This window comes from Phyllostomus hastatus, unplaced genomic scaffold (assembly GCF_019186645.2).
Source record: "Phyllostomus hastatus isolate PE091 unplaced genomic scaffold, TTU_PhHast_1.1 phas_scaffold_93, whole genome shotgun sequence".
Lineage (NCBI taxonomy): Eukaryota > Metazoa > Chordata > Mammalia > Chiroptera > Phyllostomidae > Phyllostomus > Phyllostomus hastatus.
Window position 1 is genome coordinate 4472072 of NW_025334042.1, and position 18513 is coordinate 4490584.

The 18513-nt window shown below is 38.2% G+C and overlaps 1 protein-coding gene across 1 annotated transcript in view; it reads left to right on the forward strand.

The window, feature by feature from the left end:
- The first annotated feature begins 220 nt into the window (after positions 1-220).
- Positions 221-18513, forward strand: part of TSPAN8 (tetraspanin 8) — a 31369-nt gene continuing 13076 nt past the window's right edge. Inside the window, exons 1-3 of the mRNA XM_045829534.1 lie at positions 221-552; positions 11827-11889; positions 17113-17250. Coding sequence (XP_045685490.1) covers positions 493-552; positions 11827-11889; positions 17113-17250 — 261 coding nt within the window. The 5' untranslated portion in view covers positions 221-492. The remainder of the gene's footprint in view (positions 553-11826; positions 11890-17112; positions 17251-18513) is intronic.

Below are 18513 nucleotides of genomic sequence, written 5' to 3' on the forward strand. Positions count from 1 at the left end.
GAGAAAATGCAAGTCAAAACTGATTTGAGACACAATGTCCCTTTATCTCAGAACAAAACCATCTTATTTCCTTCCTTATAGTTGAAGTAGAGGCCAGGCAAGTCAGGTTGTGGTTTCGGAAACCTAACAACCCACTATCGCTGTGCCACTCTCTCCCAGGTTCACTGCCACTCCCTTAACCTGATATCTGTTTACTTGAGAGGAGGCAGTTTTTTAGAAAGGATCATAAATATCCTGGCCCAGTGCCCCAGAAGCCGTGACAGGCAAAAGAACATTCTCGTCTAGAGATAGCCCTTGAGATATTTAAATGTTTGGGTTAATTTTTTATCCACTTTAATAACTAGATTACCCCCCTCCCTTTGCTTTCTATTTCTGCTCTGAAGCCGTGGGCACAGAAATCTCTGCAGGCAAATTACTCCAGAGCATATTGCAGGACAATCCTGTAACGAACGGTTAAACTCACAGCATCTGGATTCCTGATCCTTTTCCGACATGGCAGGTGTGAGTGGCTGTTTAAAATATTCTATGTTTATCTTCAACTTCTTGTTCTGGGTAAGTGTTTTTCTTTTAATTACCAATTTTATGCAAGAAAGGGGATCTGAATATAAATATCATAAATGAGAACATACTCTGCACTAGAGAAATAGGAGGAGGAGGAAAATGTATTTTCCATTTACTTGTTTGGATTTGTTTGTTCTTTCTTTGGTTATTTCAGTAATTGAAAAGGGGCCAGTGACTCGCAAAAGTGCACCTCAGGGTCTGTGAGGATAAACATTTTACAAATGTTTTGATATTGTTGCAAAACAATCACAGAGGAAAAAATACCCCTTAATTAAAGGACAATTATTCTTAGTTGTATATCGTGCAGGCCTCCCTGGTTTTAGGGCCCCATGGGAAAATTCTGCTCTGATTCCATCCGGATGGAGCCCCGAGCCCCTGAGTCTGAACCTTTACATCTGGGTTTGAAACAGGTGGATGGCGGGGTATCAAAAGATAAAGACCCGAGAAGAGGATTATTTTCAGTCACCCAAAGAAGAAACAATGGGTCATAAAGAACTTGAGAGGGAAACAATAAAAGCATTTTAATCATGAAAAGATTAAACTAAGCCACTAAATTTGTATTAGCCATTTAAAGTTAGGATTTTGATGTGTCATCACCACATCCTTTACTCAACAGGTTTTGTATTGTAACAAGTTCTTATGTTTTCCTCAAAAGTCTGTTAACATAAGATATAGCAAATAAGTTGAGAAATGGAATCTAACATTGGAAAATTGGAACAATAAGATATGGAAATGCAATAAGGTAAAGGGCAGGCAGGGATGTTGGAAAACTGACATTATTTTTAGTATATGTGGTACAGTTTTAGATTGTTCAAAAGAAAAAATCATTTCGTATACTGATTTAAAACTGGCTTATGCAGTAGAAGCAGGAGAGAGTTGTGGTTTTGTTTTTTACCTGGTTACCTCTAGTAAATAGGCAGCTGGTATTTAAATGTTGGTGAATTTCCATTCTATTGAAATAATGATATACATAATTAAACATAACTACAAGAACACAGGCTTTATTATATAGTATGACTTTTCATTCAACATTCAGTAGCCCTAATGAGTGCAGATGACATGTGGGTGAAAATGAGCAGATAAATAGATAAAACAAAATAACAAGATCTTTGTACTTTCTCTTTTCTCTAGAAAAATGGGCCACCTTGGCAAATATTAAATGAAGGCCATGAATGTATGCCAGTTTTTTAAAGTTTGTCCTGATAAATTTCTTCCCTTGAATATTTAAAATTGGTTCAATGTTGAGAGTAGAATATAAACAAAGAAACACCTGTGTACTTTGGTTGGTTTTGTTTTTAGCTATTTATTGTGGAGAACTTGGAACGTTCCCGGGGTAGGACAGAGTGATTGACCATGAAACCATGGCCAGGCCTTCCCTGTTCCTCCTCCCCGCTGCCTTCCCTACGCCATTGGATTTTGAAGCAAATCTAGGATATATCATTTCATCTATAAGTATTTTAGTGGGTATCTCTAAAAGATAAGCAATTCTTTTACAAAAATGTAACCACATTGTCATTATCATATTAAAAACTGATTAAGAATTTCTTATCAAATATCCCATCCAGGGTTCAAATTTCCTGTTGCCTCATAAATGACCCTGTGTAAATCAGAATCCAAATAAGGCTCAGACATTGTACCCACACATTAATGTATCTTTTATGTCAATTTTCATCTTTAGGCTCTCACTCCATCTTTATCTCTTTTTTCTTTCCAGCAATTTTTGTGTACTGGTGTGTGTTGTCAGAATGTTCACAATCTGGATTTTGCCATTTTTATACCTATGGTACAATTTAACATGTTCCCCCATCTTCTGTATTTTCTCTAATTTAGTAGTCACATCCGGCAGCTTGAAAAAATTCAGGTATTCTTTTTGGCCGATACAACTGCTTTATAAGTGAGACTGTGTGTTCTTTCATCAGGAGGCACATAATATCTGACCATACCACTTTTTATGATGTTAGTAACCACTGATGCTCAAGAACCTAAGTCCTTAGTTCCTTGAGAGTTTCAAATTAATGATACTCCATTCCTATTATTTTTTCCTTTATTTTTGGCTATACTACTATCAATGAGGAGAAATGCATCATTTACTGATTGGTTCCCAGTGGTATTCAGTTTTTATTTTAAAAGACAGCACAAAAGTTTCTTACTCTTTACCTAACAGATTTCAAAATGATGAGTTAACTTTCTCATCATGCAATATCACAATAATATCACTAACATACAATAGTGATAGGCAAGTATTTCTCTAAGTACCCATGAAAGAATAAATTTAAATGTCCTCAGAGTTCTCATTCTCATTGGTGTGCAATTTATTGCATCTTTGGCCAGTGGGAGGAAGCATCTTCAGGTTGGCTCCTGAGTTCTTTTGACACGATCCTAAGAACTTTGATAACTTCTTCGCTATCTGATATGACAAGATGTTTCAGGCTCACTTCCCTATTTCCTGCCCCAGACCTGGACTCAGCTCTTTCTCCAAAAAGCCCTGATACTCTTCTAAAAAACTGTAACCATTGTCTTTTTATGATACAGAGTATATATGGCCCATAAAAAACCCAGCAAATGAATATGCTAATAAATGCATAGCTCCTATTTTAATAACGTGTCTCAAAGTACCCAAACCAGCAGCAATCCTCATTATGAAATTATAAAACTGTTAAAATACAACATAAAAAGTGAATAATATATCACAGGTCAGTGTTTTATTAAATGGGTAAGCAGGAATTTGGAATAGATTTGAACTTTGAACCACAACTATAAGTCGAAGAAAGGGGTAGGTTCAGGATTATTTACAATTAGAGTTCAAAGATAGTTGTATATATCTGTGTCATACTATTCCTTGGCATTGTTACTGCTTTTTTGGGAACCTCTGATTATTTTGTGGTTTCCATCATTTCTATGGTTTTCTGACAATGAAGACAAAATCTCATGCTGGAGATTCAGGTTAAATATGTCTAACTTCTCTGGGCTAAAGGCCTTGTCCTTATCATTAGCATAGTGGTGGGATCTGCAGTCTCCATATGAGCCTCGTGAAGTGGAGTATTTGGGCAAGAGCAACAGCTGTAAAGACCAATGATAACTTCTTGGCCAACAGGTGACACCCTTTTATTTGAAATCTAGACAGCTGGCTCAGCTTCTGGGGTTAAGGAGCTGCTCCTCTCTCTACCCTTCCCTCCACCCACAACCCAGAGTTCTCAGAATTTTACAATCCTTCATAGGAAATTAGCAATTTGTCACATTTCTAATGTTTACTTAAGCAAAATTTTAACGGTCCCTCTGATGTGGTTTCATTGTAGATATCCATGAGCGTATGTTTTCAAATGCATTCTTTCTGGTGTAACTTGCAAAACTAAGCCTTTGCAAAGTAGAGACAGATGTTGAAATATCTGTAAGATATGCATATGGTCATTTAAGTTAAACATATTGGTTTCTTTTGTGAGAGAACTTGAGATATGCCACATAAATATTCAGTGATTTCCATTTGTTAGAATTAGTAATGGAAGAAAAACATATGAAAGTGAATATCACTTCTAATCATTCATGCTAGAGGTTGATGCAAGTTAGAGTGAATTGGAGATGCTGCAGATAATAGGCAAATTATGGGTACAAAACCTATTTCCCCCAGTCTTGTGTCAGAACAGAGGATCTGCCCACATTTTCTTATGCTCCTCTCAGATAGGTCAGGCTTAAGAGTACAGTAGATGCTTGGGGTGTCTTAGGAGCCTGGAGAAGCGGGCAACATGGGGCCTTCGGCCCGTGTGTGCAATGGAACAACTGCCAAAGGCGGAGCTGTGGCATGGCCAGCTCTCCTTGTAGGAAAGCAGAGTGAAGGAACGGCGCTAATGGCAAGTGAGGTGAGGTGAGAAGGAGGAACCAAGGTGCAAAGGCAAATATATCAGGGAGTGAATGAAGCCAATGCATGAGGCAGTTTGAAGAGGGCAGAAGGAAGTTGGAATTTGGATGGTGTCCAAAACCAGCATTTTGATGTTCATCATTGTATTTTATGTGGTGCCTGAGTCTCTAGATTAGATGTTCTGAGAGCAATTAAAAGAGTTGATGCAGAGCAGACATCACTAGGAGATAGAGCTACATTAAAAAATAAGGTACAATTATATTTCATTCTGTCAGCTGATGAAATCCCTCAAGATAAAGATTTGACTAGGGCAGCAATGTGTGAGCTTGGTAAATACAGTAGCTGCCTGCCACTATGCACTCAGTGTGGAAGTGTAACGATGACAAAAGGCCTTGGAGCCAGTGGTTGAGGCTTGGGCTGAACCTCAGCTCCTTCATCACTAGATGTGAGACCTGGGGGAAATGAGTTAACCTGTTTCTGCCATAGTGTCTGTTCCTCATCTGTAAAACTGGGGATAGCACTGGTATCTACCCCATGGGGTTGTCATGAAGACTAAGTGATTTGACTCATGTAAAGAACTAAGAATAACACTAAATAAATGTTTAAGAAACAGACACTTCTGTTCACATTGTGTAAGCATTTTTATGAGACAAAAGTATAAAACCAGCATGCATAGGAATGAAGAATTCCAATGTTGGATTTTGAAACAGAGGGGGAAATAAGAGGTCAAGAGTTGTAAGGCAGAAATTCTTCTATCATAAACTAAAGGAATGGAAAGAAAGTATGTTTTGTAAACAGGCAGGCAGATTCAAATCCTGAATTCTCTTCATATTGCTTTGTGGCCCAGAACATGTTGCTTGACTTTTCCATGCCCTAGTCTCTGCATTTGTGAAATGAGGACGGTAATTTTACTGGGCTGGATTAATTGTGCAGACGCACTGAGATCCCCTATGAAAGCCTGTAAGCAAGGCCTGACATACAATCGTAGTCAATGAATGCTATTTTTCCCAAGTCCAACCATCATACCACCTTTTAATTTAAAAGTATTGGAATCTGGTGTGATAGTATTTTATACATTGTGGGCTTTAGAAACTTAAGTATAATTTTAGCACTACTCTGATCTTACTTTGGCCTCATGGGGCAAGAAATCCATGGGGATAGAGGAATATGCTCACTTTGAATCTGGCCTCCACTTTGAGTATGTGGGGCCCACAGTTTCTCTATCCAAATTGCCCCAAGCCTGTTTCCAGTATCTATATGGCCTTCTCCAGGTGTGATCAAGAAGAAGCTCTCTGCCAGGAAGGAGAACAGGTTGTAAACAGACCTGGCTGGAGGCTGAGGTATCCATACCCATTCCATTACATCCCTCAGACTTCAAGACAGAGCCAGAAGTGAGGGATGGGGGCCTGGGCTGGCTGTCCCCATGTCACCCCTCTGGTAGTAGACTATGAGAATTCTAAATCAAACCTTGTCTCCAGGCCATTAAGAAGGTTCTTTGTCAAGGTAGGAAGATAGAACACATTATGTATATGTTTATCACCTTGAGTTATAACTCCTCCATATAGAGACCAAGGGTCTGTGGTTTGTGATTTGTATTCTTGCTCCAGGCCCTGCAAATGTACACACAGGTCTGCAGGTATTACTCGATGGTGGTCGTACTTTGAAACAAACCACCAAGTGATGAAAACATTCGTGAATGTGCATCATTTTGTCATTCAGAAATATTAGGATGCTAATCAAATGCTGAACATTCATCTCTGTTTACGTATTTCGAAGCTATGTGAATTTCAGTGATTTTATACTCCAGTGCAGGAAAGATAACCTGAGGCATGCTTACCCAGGCCTATCTGTGTCAGACGAAAATGTGCTTGATTTGTTTCCCTTACATTTGGAGATATTTGAAATTAAAATTTGCAGCAGTTATAGTGGGTGCTTGGCTCTGGTTTAGGAGATACATATTAATACGACGATAGGGATACTTCACTGCGTACTTACCATGCATTGATGCAATAAATGTCATTCATTTGGGGAACACAGAGAAACCATAATAGCAGAGTCTGGTAAGAATTGTTTAATTTGCTGCACTGGTTTAGAGCACCGATTTTCAACCAGTGTGCCGGGGCAGGCAGGGTGGTGTGCCACAAGACGTTTTCAAACATGCAATACCCGAATGTTTAGTTCTGGGAACTGACCTGTTTTCCCTTAGACTGTCAAATAAAAAAATGATAACAGCCGACACAACAATAAGTTCTTGGTGTAAATGAATCAAAATTATACCAATTTTTTGTCATATCAGAAAAAAATTCTTTTTTGGTGTGCCACAGAACTTTAGTAATTAGTTTATATGTGCCACGAGATGCGGAAGGTTGAAAATCACTGGTTCAGAGCATCAGAAAATCAGGTACTGTGTGAAGGCTGGGGGGCTCTCTCTGTAAATCAGAGCTGCATTTGGCCATTTCTGTAGAGAAAATGCATGGCAACCTCCCCTCTACCAGATCTGAGAATTGACATACCGCTGTTGTTAGAAAGCAAGGCAAATTAGTATGAAATCAGAATAGGTCTCAGTAAAGAATGAATAAAGGAAAACCCAGCATAAGTTCTAAAAAAAACCACCAATGAAACAATGAAAGGAAATGTCACCCTGAAGCCTTAGAGGACAAGCTCACACCCCTGAGAGAAACTCTGCAGCAGCCGGAAAAAAAAGTACCAGGAAATTTGCCTCCACTGCCCAATGCCAGAAAATGACCCCCCGTGAAGGGGTGGCTGGAGGTCACAAGGGAAGATAAAGTTAACTGGAAAACCATAGGATGAGATGCAAAGGGAAATGGATAAAACAACGAAGTACTTCAAGTAAACCAGACACACAGTGATAGAATTAAAATCCATCCTAGAAATCACATTACATGGAGACAGTAATACAGAATCCCAAATTGAGAAGCTCTTCCAGAGGAAAATCAAAAAGAGATGTATGAGGTGAAGGAAGATAATAATATGAAAAATTCTCACAAGCAATGATTTCATAGGCTATGTCATCTTACCACAATGCAATTAAACTAGACTTTTGAGTAAATGTTTAATAAAAGAGGATGCTTGAAAATTAACAACAGTAGTACTGTCCCAAAACATTAGTGCTTCACTCATGATCACTTGTGTTCTGGGTTATCATAAAAACAAATCTTGCAGTTGCCCAAGTGATCCACTTCAGTATTTCTTTACTTGTTTGTAAACTCCCAGGAGGAGCATGGGAAGTTTTCCCCTGAGTTTATCTAAACAGTGTCTATTTTGTTTGGACCAGTGATGATAGCTCACAGTACATTTTTCCTCCTAGCATAGAACTATGTGCTTTCTTCCATTTTTGACACTTTTCAAAAACACTTTGATAAACACCCAAATCTGAAGACAGAATTGAGGGGCAGGGGGTGGAATGACTGGAGGACACATTACCCAAAAGAGGACAAGGCAGCTTGTTCTATGTCACTTGTGTCCGGGATGGTGCTTCCCATTTTCCTCCTACCCTGCCTTAGTCTGCTTGGGCAGCTGTAACAAAATAGCACAAAGTTGGGAGGTTAAACAACAGAGATACATTTTTCACAGTTCTGGAGGCTGGAAGTCCAAGGTCAAGGTGCCTACTAATTTGGTTTCTGGTCAGAACTCTCTTCCTGGTTTGCAAATGGCTTCCTCTTGCTGTGTTATCACATAGCTTCTCTGCCCTGTATATGTACAAAGGAAAAGATTCTCTCTTTCTCTCTCTCTCTCTTTCTCTCTCTCTCATCCCCCCTCTCTCTTTCTCTTCCTGTTGTTATAAGGTCACCAATCATATGGGATTAGGACCTTGCCCTTACGATCTCATTTAACTTTAATTACCTCCTAAAAGCCCTACCTCAAAATACAGTCACATTTAGAGTTAGGGTTTCAACATCCCAATTTAGAGGGGATATAATTTAGTCCATAGCATGATCATAAACAAATATCAAAATTTCTTAGCATGCTGGCGCAGACCAATAAGCATCCTGATTCCATGAATAGAAAGATGTCCCATGAGAGCTGAGTGACAACCACGATGACTCACTGGGGGGTGGGGTGGGGGTGGGAGTAGACTTAGTCAGTTCTGCAGTGCCCACTGCGGGCTGACCTGGGGCCCGATAGGTCAGCCCATTTCTTTTTACCACCTTATCAGCAGAAAGAAGGACAGAGCTTGACATTTTTTTCTTAATTTATACTCCCAATTTTTTAAAACTGTATAAAAAGATCAGGGAACAAACCCATAAATACAAACTGGAATAAAATAGATTAGTATCAATCATGACTCTAGAATGATTGTTCTTGACAGAAAATCTTAAATTACTTTAAAGCCCATAAATATAAATAAATTTACAAATTCATGAATGATTTCATGTCATTAAGGCTCTGATTTTTACATATGAATTTCTTCAGTAAGATGAAAATGATATATTTTAAACATCTGTTTCTTTTGTTTTGATGATGAAGTTTGAATAAGGGATGGAGGTGCTAGTTTGGTCAGCTTCAAAATCCCTGAGAACATTTATCTAATTGTAAGATTGACTTCAGACTTCAAAATATTCTTGACTCCTGAAATACACTTTCTACTTTAAAAAGCCTTTAATTTGTTGGAGCAGTTTTAGGTCCACAGCAAAATAGAGAGGAAGGTCCAGAGACTTCCCATACATCCTGGTCCCCACACATGCACAGCTTCCCCCCATCATCAGTATCACTTGCAAGAGCGGTAAGTTTGTTACAGTTGATGAACCAACGCTGACTCATCATCATCACTCAAATACCATAGTTTATATTGGGGTTCACTCTTGGTGTTGTACATTCCATGGGTTTGGACAAATGTATAATGACCTTGACATGTATCCATGATTATATTATTATTTAGAGTATTTTCACCATCCTAAAATCCCCTGTGCTCTGCCCATTCTTTTTGTTTCCCCTCCAACAATCCCTGATCTTTTTACTGACTCCACAGTTTTGCCCTTTCCAGAATGTGTGTAGTTGGAATTATATAGTGTATAGTATTTTCAGATTGGCTTCTTTCACTTAGTAATATGGATTTCATTTTCCTTCATATTCTTTCATGGTTTGATAGTCATTTCTTTTTAGCCTTGAATAATATTCCATTGTCTGGATGTACCACAGTTTATTTATCCATTCATCTGCTGAAGGACATCTTGGTGCCTGCTAAGTTTTAGCAATTATGAATGAAGCTGCTATAAATATCCCTGGGCAGGTTTTTGTGTGTATGTAAGTTTTCAACTCCTTTGGGTAAATTCCAAGGATCACTATATGTTGCTGGTTCATGTGATGAGAGTATATATAGTTTGTGAGAAACTGCCAAATATCTCCTGAGGTGGCTGCACCATTTGGTACCTCAGTAGCCATGAATGAGATTTCTTGTTCTTTCACAACCTTCTCAGCATTTGGGGTTGTCAGTGATCCAGATTTTGGCTGTTCTGATGGGTGTATAGTGGTATCTCATTGTTTTGATATCCTTTTTTTAAATATTAATGTTACTGATAACTTTCAGTGGCTGAGAAGACTGAAAGTTATAATTCGAGGGGGAAATACGGTCTATTTCATAAGGTTTCTGAATAATTCAATGTCTAGATACATTGAAGAAGTCAACTGAAAAGTCACATAGAAACAAACAAAAAAGTAAGGGTTTAAACAATACTACACTTTTAGTTTGTAAGAATTCTTAAAGTTTCCTCAGTAGTTTCATCAGTAAGTTTAAGGATGGTAATTATAATATTTATTTAGATAATTAATACTATTTTTAGTTAAAGCTAAAAGCCAGAGCAACTATTAAGATAATCAATGTAAATCTTCCTGTGGAAGAAGAAAAGGAGAAAATATCAGTGAACAAATCAAATAACAAATCAAATCCAGCTGCTATAAAATTACTGAAAATCCCAGAGTCTCATCATCATTTGACACAAATTCTTTCACACTTCTTTATTAACAAAAAACTGCTAAAATGAATATTTTTATCGGCAAATGAAATTAGAATTAGTCAAAATGAACAGGAAATCAGGAGGGCTTTCAGGCTCTAAAGCTGTTTTTCCAATGGTTTGTATTTTATAGTGTGTGTATATGTATGCCCATAAGATAATTAAATTATACAGGTTATTTGGTGATTTGATAAACAGCTTTGGTTTTCCATTGCATTCCTTATTTTGTAGGAGTAGAAGCAGGTGGTAGAGGCAGGACTGGAATAGAAGTAGTGCTGGATTTTCACAACATGATTGCTGTCTGTCAGGGGTTCTAGTTTCTTTATCTGAAATGAAGGGTTTAAACCTAGGTGATTTTTGAAATCTTTTAGGGAATGCAGATTTTGTGGTTGTTTAGCTCCTCATGGCACTCCCTATTTCTCAACAAAGCCCTTGACTCAACTTCCATGGCAAACTTAATGAGAAGCCATTAAAAATGAAACTGCTGTTTAGGGAGTCCACACATATTGGCTCAACTGTGCATAAAAGCAATGATGCTGTGAGGTCACTGGGCTTTAGAGGACTCTGGTACCATAAGGCCAGAAAAATCTAGAAAGTCCTCCAAGGCCTGCTGTGTAGGGTATGTTACCAAGCTTGTTCTCAACATCTCTGTCTAATAGTAGATCTTTGATTTCTTTTTTGAGGCCACAACATATATGTCTTTAAAAAAAAACCCTAAAAGACATGGGTTTTCCTTACATGAAAGTAAAATGTGTTTCACATTTTATGTGTTGGCCTTGGTCCAAATTAAATAATCTGGTAAAGTCATTAAAGGAATTTAAGACTTTAAGCACTGTTCTCATTGTTCCTCTTCTCTGGGCAAGCTTACTACCTAAAAGCTTATTTTAAAAGAGTTTCTTTAGGTACAAAAAGTGCTATGAACTCTTGTTGCTTAACTGCAAATTTTGTCAGATGTTCTACTTTTCCCTGTCTTTCCCAACTTCTTGCTTCTTGGATCTTGAAGGAATATTTGGTAATTGGTTATTCTCTTTCTTTTGGTGTAAGACAGCTTCTCAAAGACAAACTGAGAGGCCTAATAAGGCTATTTTGTCTTTAAACAGTTGTGACTTATCTCTTGTATATTAAAAATCTAGCTAAAACACTGAGTTAGAGTTGAAACATGGAAAATCATCTTTCCCCTCCCCCATAGTGGAGATGATTTCTTATCCTAGAGCTATGAATGGACTGCAAATGGGAAACAGACTATTCTTACTGAATTTAGCAATTTCGATGGACCATTTTAGCACTTACCTGCTCTTGAATATGCCTCATTTATGTCTTTTAGGTAGTAATGGTGTAACTAATGATAGATCATTTTAACCAGAATGCTAGGGGTATGTGGAATTAGAGTTGCAGTTTATCTTAGTTGTACTCTAATATATATGTTTTCTTTTCCTACAGCTATGTGGTATTTTCATCCTGGCAGTGTCAATTTGGATACGAGTGAGCAAAGATGGTCAACAGGTAAATAAATAAATATTGTACAAGCTGCTCTGATCCCAAAGTAGTTTATTTTTCTTATAATGATCAAAGTAATGACAATAATAATAAATATTTCTACAGCATTTTCCTTACCTGCCTCATATGGTTTTTGCATTGGTATGTGATTTTATTATTTAGTTCAATTTAATTGATCAAAGATCTTCACTATGTGCCTGGCACCATACTGGGCATGGGTCAATCCTGAAAAATGGAGAAGGTGCTATTGCAAAAGCAGGAAGATCACAATGAAAGTGGATGTGGGAAGGGGCCAAACTGAAAATTTATTAGCTTAGGACAAGCCTAACGTGTAGCTGGAGGATACAGACTACCTTTCTTCCAGACCAAGAATGATTTTTGTAGTATACTGTATTGGCAATAACTTGGCTGATCCCAAGATGGGATGATGGTTCAAAAGGAAAGAAGGTGAGAAGTTCTCTTAGAGAAGATTTTGAATCTGTTTTAAAGGCAACAATATACAAAGATAGTTGGTCATAACCTGCAGCAATTGGCAATGAGGGTAACCCCTTATGACAGTAAGAGGCTGGTCACCTGGGTGTAACTCTGCAGCTGGCTGGGGATCTCCAGCTTCCTGCTATCTAAGTAGGATTAGCATGACCCGCTTCCCACCACCATACACCTTCCATGTCCTGTGGTAAAGCTCTTACCAAGACTTCCACAGGCCTGGAGGATGTTTAGTTCATATAGTTGGTTCTGGCTCCAGTCTTTGGATTCCACATGCGCTGTTTCTGTTTCACATCAGTGTTGCAAATGTGGAAGGACTGTGTGTGGGGAATAAGGGTGAGGGTGTGGGAGCGTCGTTCTGTTAGTTTTACCCAGCCTCACACCTGGCACCATTTCCTGGCCCTCCTGCTTCCATTCTTCTCTCTGCCTTCTTTTCAGGTACACTCCACTTCAAATGACTTTTCCTACTGCACACAGCACAGTTTTCTTGCTCTTTGTCGTCTGAGTTCCTGCCACTACTCAGGATCACATTACCTAGTGCTAGGGCCTTTCCCAAGTATTTTCCCAAAAACTTTTTCTAAAAAGAATGCTGATTCTTATTTGATAATTATTAAGTTATTATTAAGCTGGCAATTAAGGTTAATGCATTTTTAAAAATTAACTTTTATTTTTAAATTTTTCAGTTGCATTTGACATTCAATATTATATTAGTTTCAGGTGTATGGTGTAGTGGGTAGACACTTATATAAATTATGAAGTGATCCCCCAGTAAGTCTAATACCCCATACATAGTTATTACAGTATTATTGACTTATATTCCTTATACTGTACAGGTAATGCATTATCTATTGAAACTAATTATACTATGATGCAGCTAAATGCCTTTGGACATAGCCTAGTTGAGACAAACATTAAAAGAAAATGACCACCTGTTCTGAATGGGTGGCTTTTTCCTCCCTTCCTTCCTTCCTCCCTTCCTTCCTTCCTCCCTCCTCCCCTCCCTCCCTTCCCTCCTTCTTTTACTTTTATTTCTTCTCTTTTAAAATCATGCTTTCTTCCATTGAGAACCCAGAGAATCCCAATGGGAATTAACAGCCTCCTCATTCTGTGTCTCACTGTGATGAAGAAATTGGGTGAGGGACAGGTAAGGCAACTAGTTGCTAACATCTTAGTCCATCAGGATTTCATTTATTGTTTTAAGCTGATGTGACTTCCTAATGTCTTTTGGATTTGAGCCTGTCAATGGTATTTGAAGATGTATGGAATCTCTGTTGTCTAGAAACTGATGTCTGACATTGGGACTCAAATTAAATACAGAGATTAATAGCCACCTATGGCCTTTTTAAGATGTATGTACAGCCTGCATTATTTTATTTTATTTATTGCTTATTTTTTCTAGTTGATATGGGAACTGTTTCTTTTCCCCCAGTGTTTCTGGTAAACAAATTTGGTGTTCAGTTTATTCAGAAATTACCCACATTGAATATCGTACAAGAGGACTGTTGTCCCTGAGAGGGTGTTACTCCACATCTGGGAATAAGAATAAATTAGTAGAGCTAGATAGCATCTTTAGTCATATTTTAGCTCTTGTGCTCTGTCAGCTTCTAACTTTGTTGTCAGTGTCTGCCAGGACAGTATTAACCAGCTTGACTTATGTGAAATTGGCTTGATTTATATTTATCTTTATATTTATATTTATATTTATATTTATATTTAAATATATATTTATATTTATATTTATATTTATAAATATATTTATATTTTTTTATATTTATATTTATTTATATTTATAAATATAAATATATTTATAAATATATTTATATATTTATAAATATGATTTATATTTATATTTATCTTGATTTATATATTATTTATATTTATATTTATAAGGGATAAAGAATCCAGGCTTTGCAAAGAACTGAATTTTACTAGCAGAAAAAAGTAGTAGCAATTTTGGAAGGAGAAACATGAGCATAAACACTGAAAAGAGGGATGTCAGGGAGGTGTATGTGAACATCTCTTATCTCTTTGCACTAAAATGTTTCCTAGGTATGCTTTGTTCTCCTTCAGGATAAACTCAACATTGTGAGGCAAAGCATAGGGGCAGCCAGCCATCCTTGACCCAAGAGATCACTTAGAATCCAAAGAGGACCCTGAGCCTTCTTTCAGGTTCAGCTCTTCCTCTTTCTTTACAAATTCTCCCCTTTTTCCAAGACACACTCAGATACTGTTCATCCAAGACAGCTTTTAGCACTCAGTTGCCCCTCCCCTATAACAAACACTTGAACTCAGATTTCTACTTCTTTTCTGAGTAAGAAAAGACACTTGTTAGGCTGGACTTATAATGGAGACCCTCAAGCCAACACACTGCTTTCTGACTAGTCTTTGGTTGTGGGCCATCTGCCCAGGTCAGATAGAAGTGCTTCATTAGCTGGCAGAATAAGTGCTGGCCACATCATCCAGGTCTCACTTGTAGATACTTGACCTATTATTTTTCCGTCTGAGCTAAGCAAAGTTGTTTTTTTTCTCTCTTTTGTTGATTTTAGAGAAAGGGGCAGGGAGGAAGAAAGAGAAGGAGGAAAACATCAATGGGAGGGAAAAACACTGATCTGGTTGCCTCTTACACACGCCCCTACTGGGGACTGAACCTACAACCCAGGCATGTGCCCTGACAGGGATTCAAACCAGCCACCTTTCAGCTTACAAGATGGTGCCCAACTAGCTGAGCCATACTGGCCAGGATACAAAGTTCTGAGAGGCTTCAACCCTTTCAGATGCCTTGCAGGGGTGTCCAACCTGTGGCCCACAGGCTGCATGCCACTCAGGATGGCCATGAGTGCAGCCCAACACAAAACTAAATTTATTTAATACATTATGAGATTTTTTTGATTATGTGTTGCAGTGTATCTATGTGTGGCCCAAGACAACTCTTCTTCCAGTGTGGCCCAGAGATGCCAAAAGGTTCAACACCCCTGCTAGGATTTGCCTATGCTGGCCACAGCATTCTGGTGAAGCAGTATTTGATGGGGAGTGGGTAGAGTGGGTTTCCTAATGCTATTTTTTTTTGTTATTTTCTGTCTGACCCAGATACCATGGCTGCTTATCAACAAAACTGATTTCTTAGCTCCAATCCTAACAAATAAATAAACAACAATCAAACATAAAACATGAAAAATGAACAAAATATTTTTAGGACATATGTCAGTGGAAAGGATTCTAAATGTGTAAATTGAAACATAATCTGTAAGCACAGACTCTTAGAGACAAAAGAGGCCTTAGATATCATAGAGGCTGACCTAATTCTCTTTATAAATGGGAAACTGGGGCCCAGCAGGGTTAGTTTGACCATTTCAGTAATAGAAACTGAGTTATACAGTAGGACCTGCTGGAATACAGATCTTCGTTCCAATGCTTTGACAACTTTAGCACATTCTTTCCTACTGATTGTCCAATAAAGGTTTCTTCTAGACTATGGATTGCTTTCAAATGTCATTTAAAATGTAAAGATCGTTCACAGTGGTGGTTTTTTGTTTGTTTGTTTGTTTGTTTGTTTGTTTTGGTATTTCCTGTAAGGGAGCTGAACTACAATGATATGTAGAAGATTCTAGAAGAAGAGTCTCTGAGTTAGTATAAGAACTAATGCTCTACCTAGACTAGAAATAGAAATAGAAATAGAAATAGAAACAGATAGAGGTTTTACAAGAAAGATGGGCTACTTGTGGCACTCAAGTATAACACCAGCACAAGGTTTCACTTTTGGATTATTATGTACTTCTGGATATATCTAGAGGACAAGTGGTAGATTGAGGCTAGGTGCTATGAAGGTGAAGAAGGGTATGTGTGGGGAAGAAGAAATTAATTATGCAGGTTGTATAACTCACCCACCACAAAGGGCCCTATGAATTTTCCCTCAATATCTCATTACTTAACAGTCAGGCAAAATGAAGAGTTTCTGGATGACTCCATGGACTATATCTTCTGGGAACACGGAGATAGAATTGACATAGAATTTCAGGCACTAGACTATTTTTTCTTATTTTAAATTTTTTGTTTGTTTTGGCAAATGCCTAGGTCTATGAAATTACCATTATGATCAATATATAAAGGATTTTATTAACCCATAAATGTTCCCTCATTGCTTTGCAGTCAGTTCCTCCTTTCCCTCCTTCCAAGCTAGAGATCAAGCCCTGCTCTGACTTCTGTCACCGTGGCTTAGACTGACCTATTCTTGATCATCATATAAATGGGATCATACAGCAACCACTCTGTTGAATATGGCCTACTTAACTCAACATAATGTTTTTGAAGTTCATTCATATTGTTGGGTCTGTCACTAGTTTGAGGAACTTGAGCTTTATAATTAACTTAATTACCATAAAACACATGCATTACAATATTACTCTTATGTACAAAACACAAAATATACAAACCAAAGAGCCCATCATGTATGCAAGTACATCTTCTAAATTCAAAATAATTGGTGTTTTAAAAGCCTATTACATTGCTCCCATCCAATATCCAATATATCACCTTAGAAAAATACAAAGTTGGAAACATTATTCAGACAAGTTACATCTTAATAGAATGTAAGCTCACCGAGGGCAGACATTTTTGCTGGTTTAGATCACTAAAGTATCTCAAGGTCCTGAAACAGGGCTTGGAACATAGTAGGTACCCGGTGGATTTCTGTTGAATAAAAAACAGCAAGGAAAATGATTTTTCTGTTTTCTCATCTGTTTTCAGCTTCTCAGTGGTGGGGAATCTGGCATCAACCCCTATGTTGGTGTGAATATCTTGATTGCTGTCGGCGCGACCATCATGGTTCTGGGGTTCCTGGGATGCTGTGGTGCCATAAAGGAGAGCCGCTGCATGCTTCTGCTGGTGAGTTTCTCAGGCAAATCCCAACGCCCATCCCCACTGTCTGTCAAAAGGACTTGCCAAGACTGATGCCACTCTAACTTCTATTTATAGGGGTTGATGTGGAAGCTGATATGTTTAGCTTAGAATAGAGGCTACCCTGAGAGAAGTCAGATTTTAGCCTTCATTTATTCGCTATTACTGAGTACCTGCTACATGAACTAAACAATGCAGAGATGTTGAGACCATTAGAATCCATTAAGGAAGACAGGCAAATAAATGATTAGCTACAGTGGGAGTGGCCCATGAAGAAAATGGCCCATGAAGGATATAGGAGGGAACTTCAAGGCAGAACCAGAAGTGAATAAGGTGTTTGTGCAGGTGAGGTTGTGATAAGCTTTCAGCAGGGTGGGGGGGGGGGGCTAGGAAACCTGCCTATTTGGCAGGGGCTTGGGTATGGCTGGAGTGGCAGAGGCTATTTTTAGCAAATGATAGGAGATGGGTCTGAATATGTACTGTGGCAAAAATCATATTTCATGGTAAAAAAAATTGTAAGGAAGTAAGATAATCATATCTGTTACTTCGAAAGCGTCAAGGAAGATGGATTGGGTTGGGATAACCCAAAGACTTCACTTTTATAATATATAGAATAATATGGATATACAGTTCCATTTTTAGTTTTCTGAGGAAATTCCATACTGTTTTCCACAGTGCCTGCACCAGTCTGCATTCCCAACAGTGCACTAGGGTTCCCTTTTCTCCACAACCTTGCCAGCACTTGTTTGTTGATTTGTTTATGATGGCCTGCCTTTTGACCCAGCAATTTCACTGCTGGGATTATACCCTAAAAACCCTGAAACGCCAATTCAAAAGAACTTGTGCACTGCCAGTGGTAATGGCAGTGTTATTTACAATAGCCAAGGGCTGGAAACAGCCTTAGCACCCATTAGTAAATGAGTGATTCAAAAAATGTGGTACATTTACACAATGGAATACTACAAAGCAGAAAGAAAGAAGGAGCTCCTACCCTTCCCAATAACATGGATGGAATGCTGGAGAGCATTATGCTAAGTGAAATAAGCCAGGCAGTGAAAGACAAATACTGTATGATCTCACCTATAAGTATAACCTAATAAACAAAACAAGTGAGCAAAATATATCCAGAGACTTTGAAACAAAGAACAAACTGACAGTGACCAGCGGGGAGGTGGAAGGGGATAATGGGAAAGAAGGGGAAGGGTCAAGACAAGGAACACGCATAAAGAATCTGTGAACAAGGATAATGGG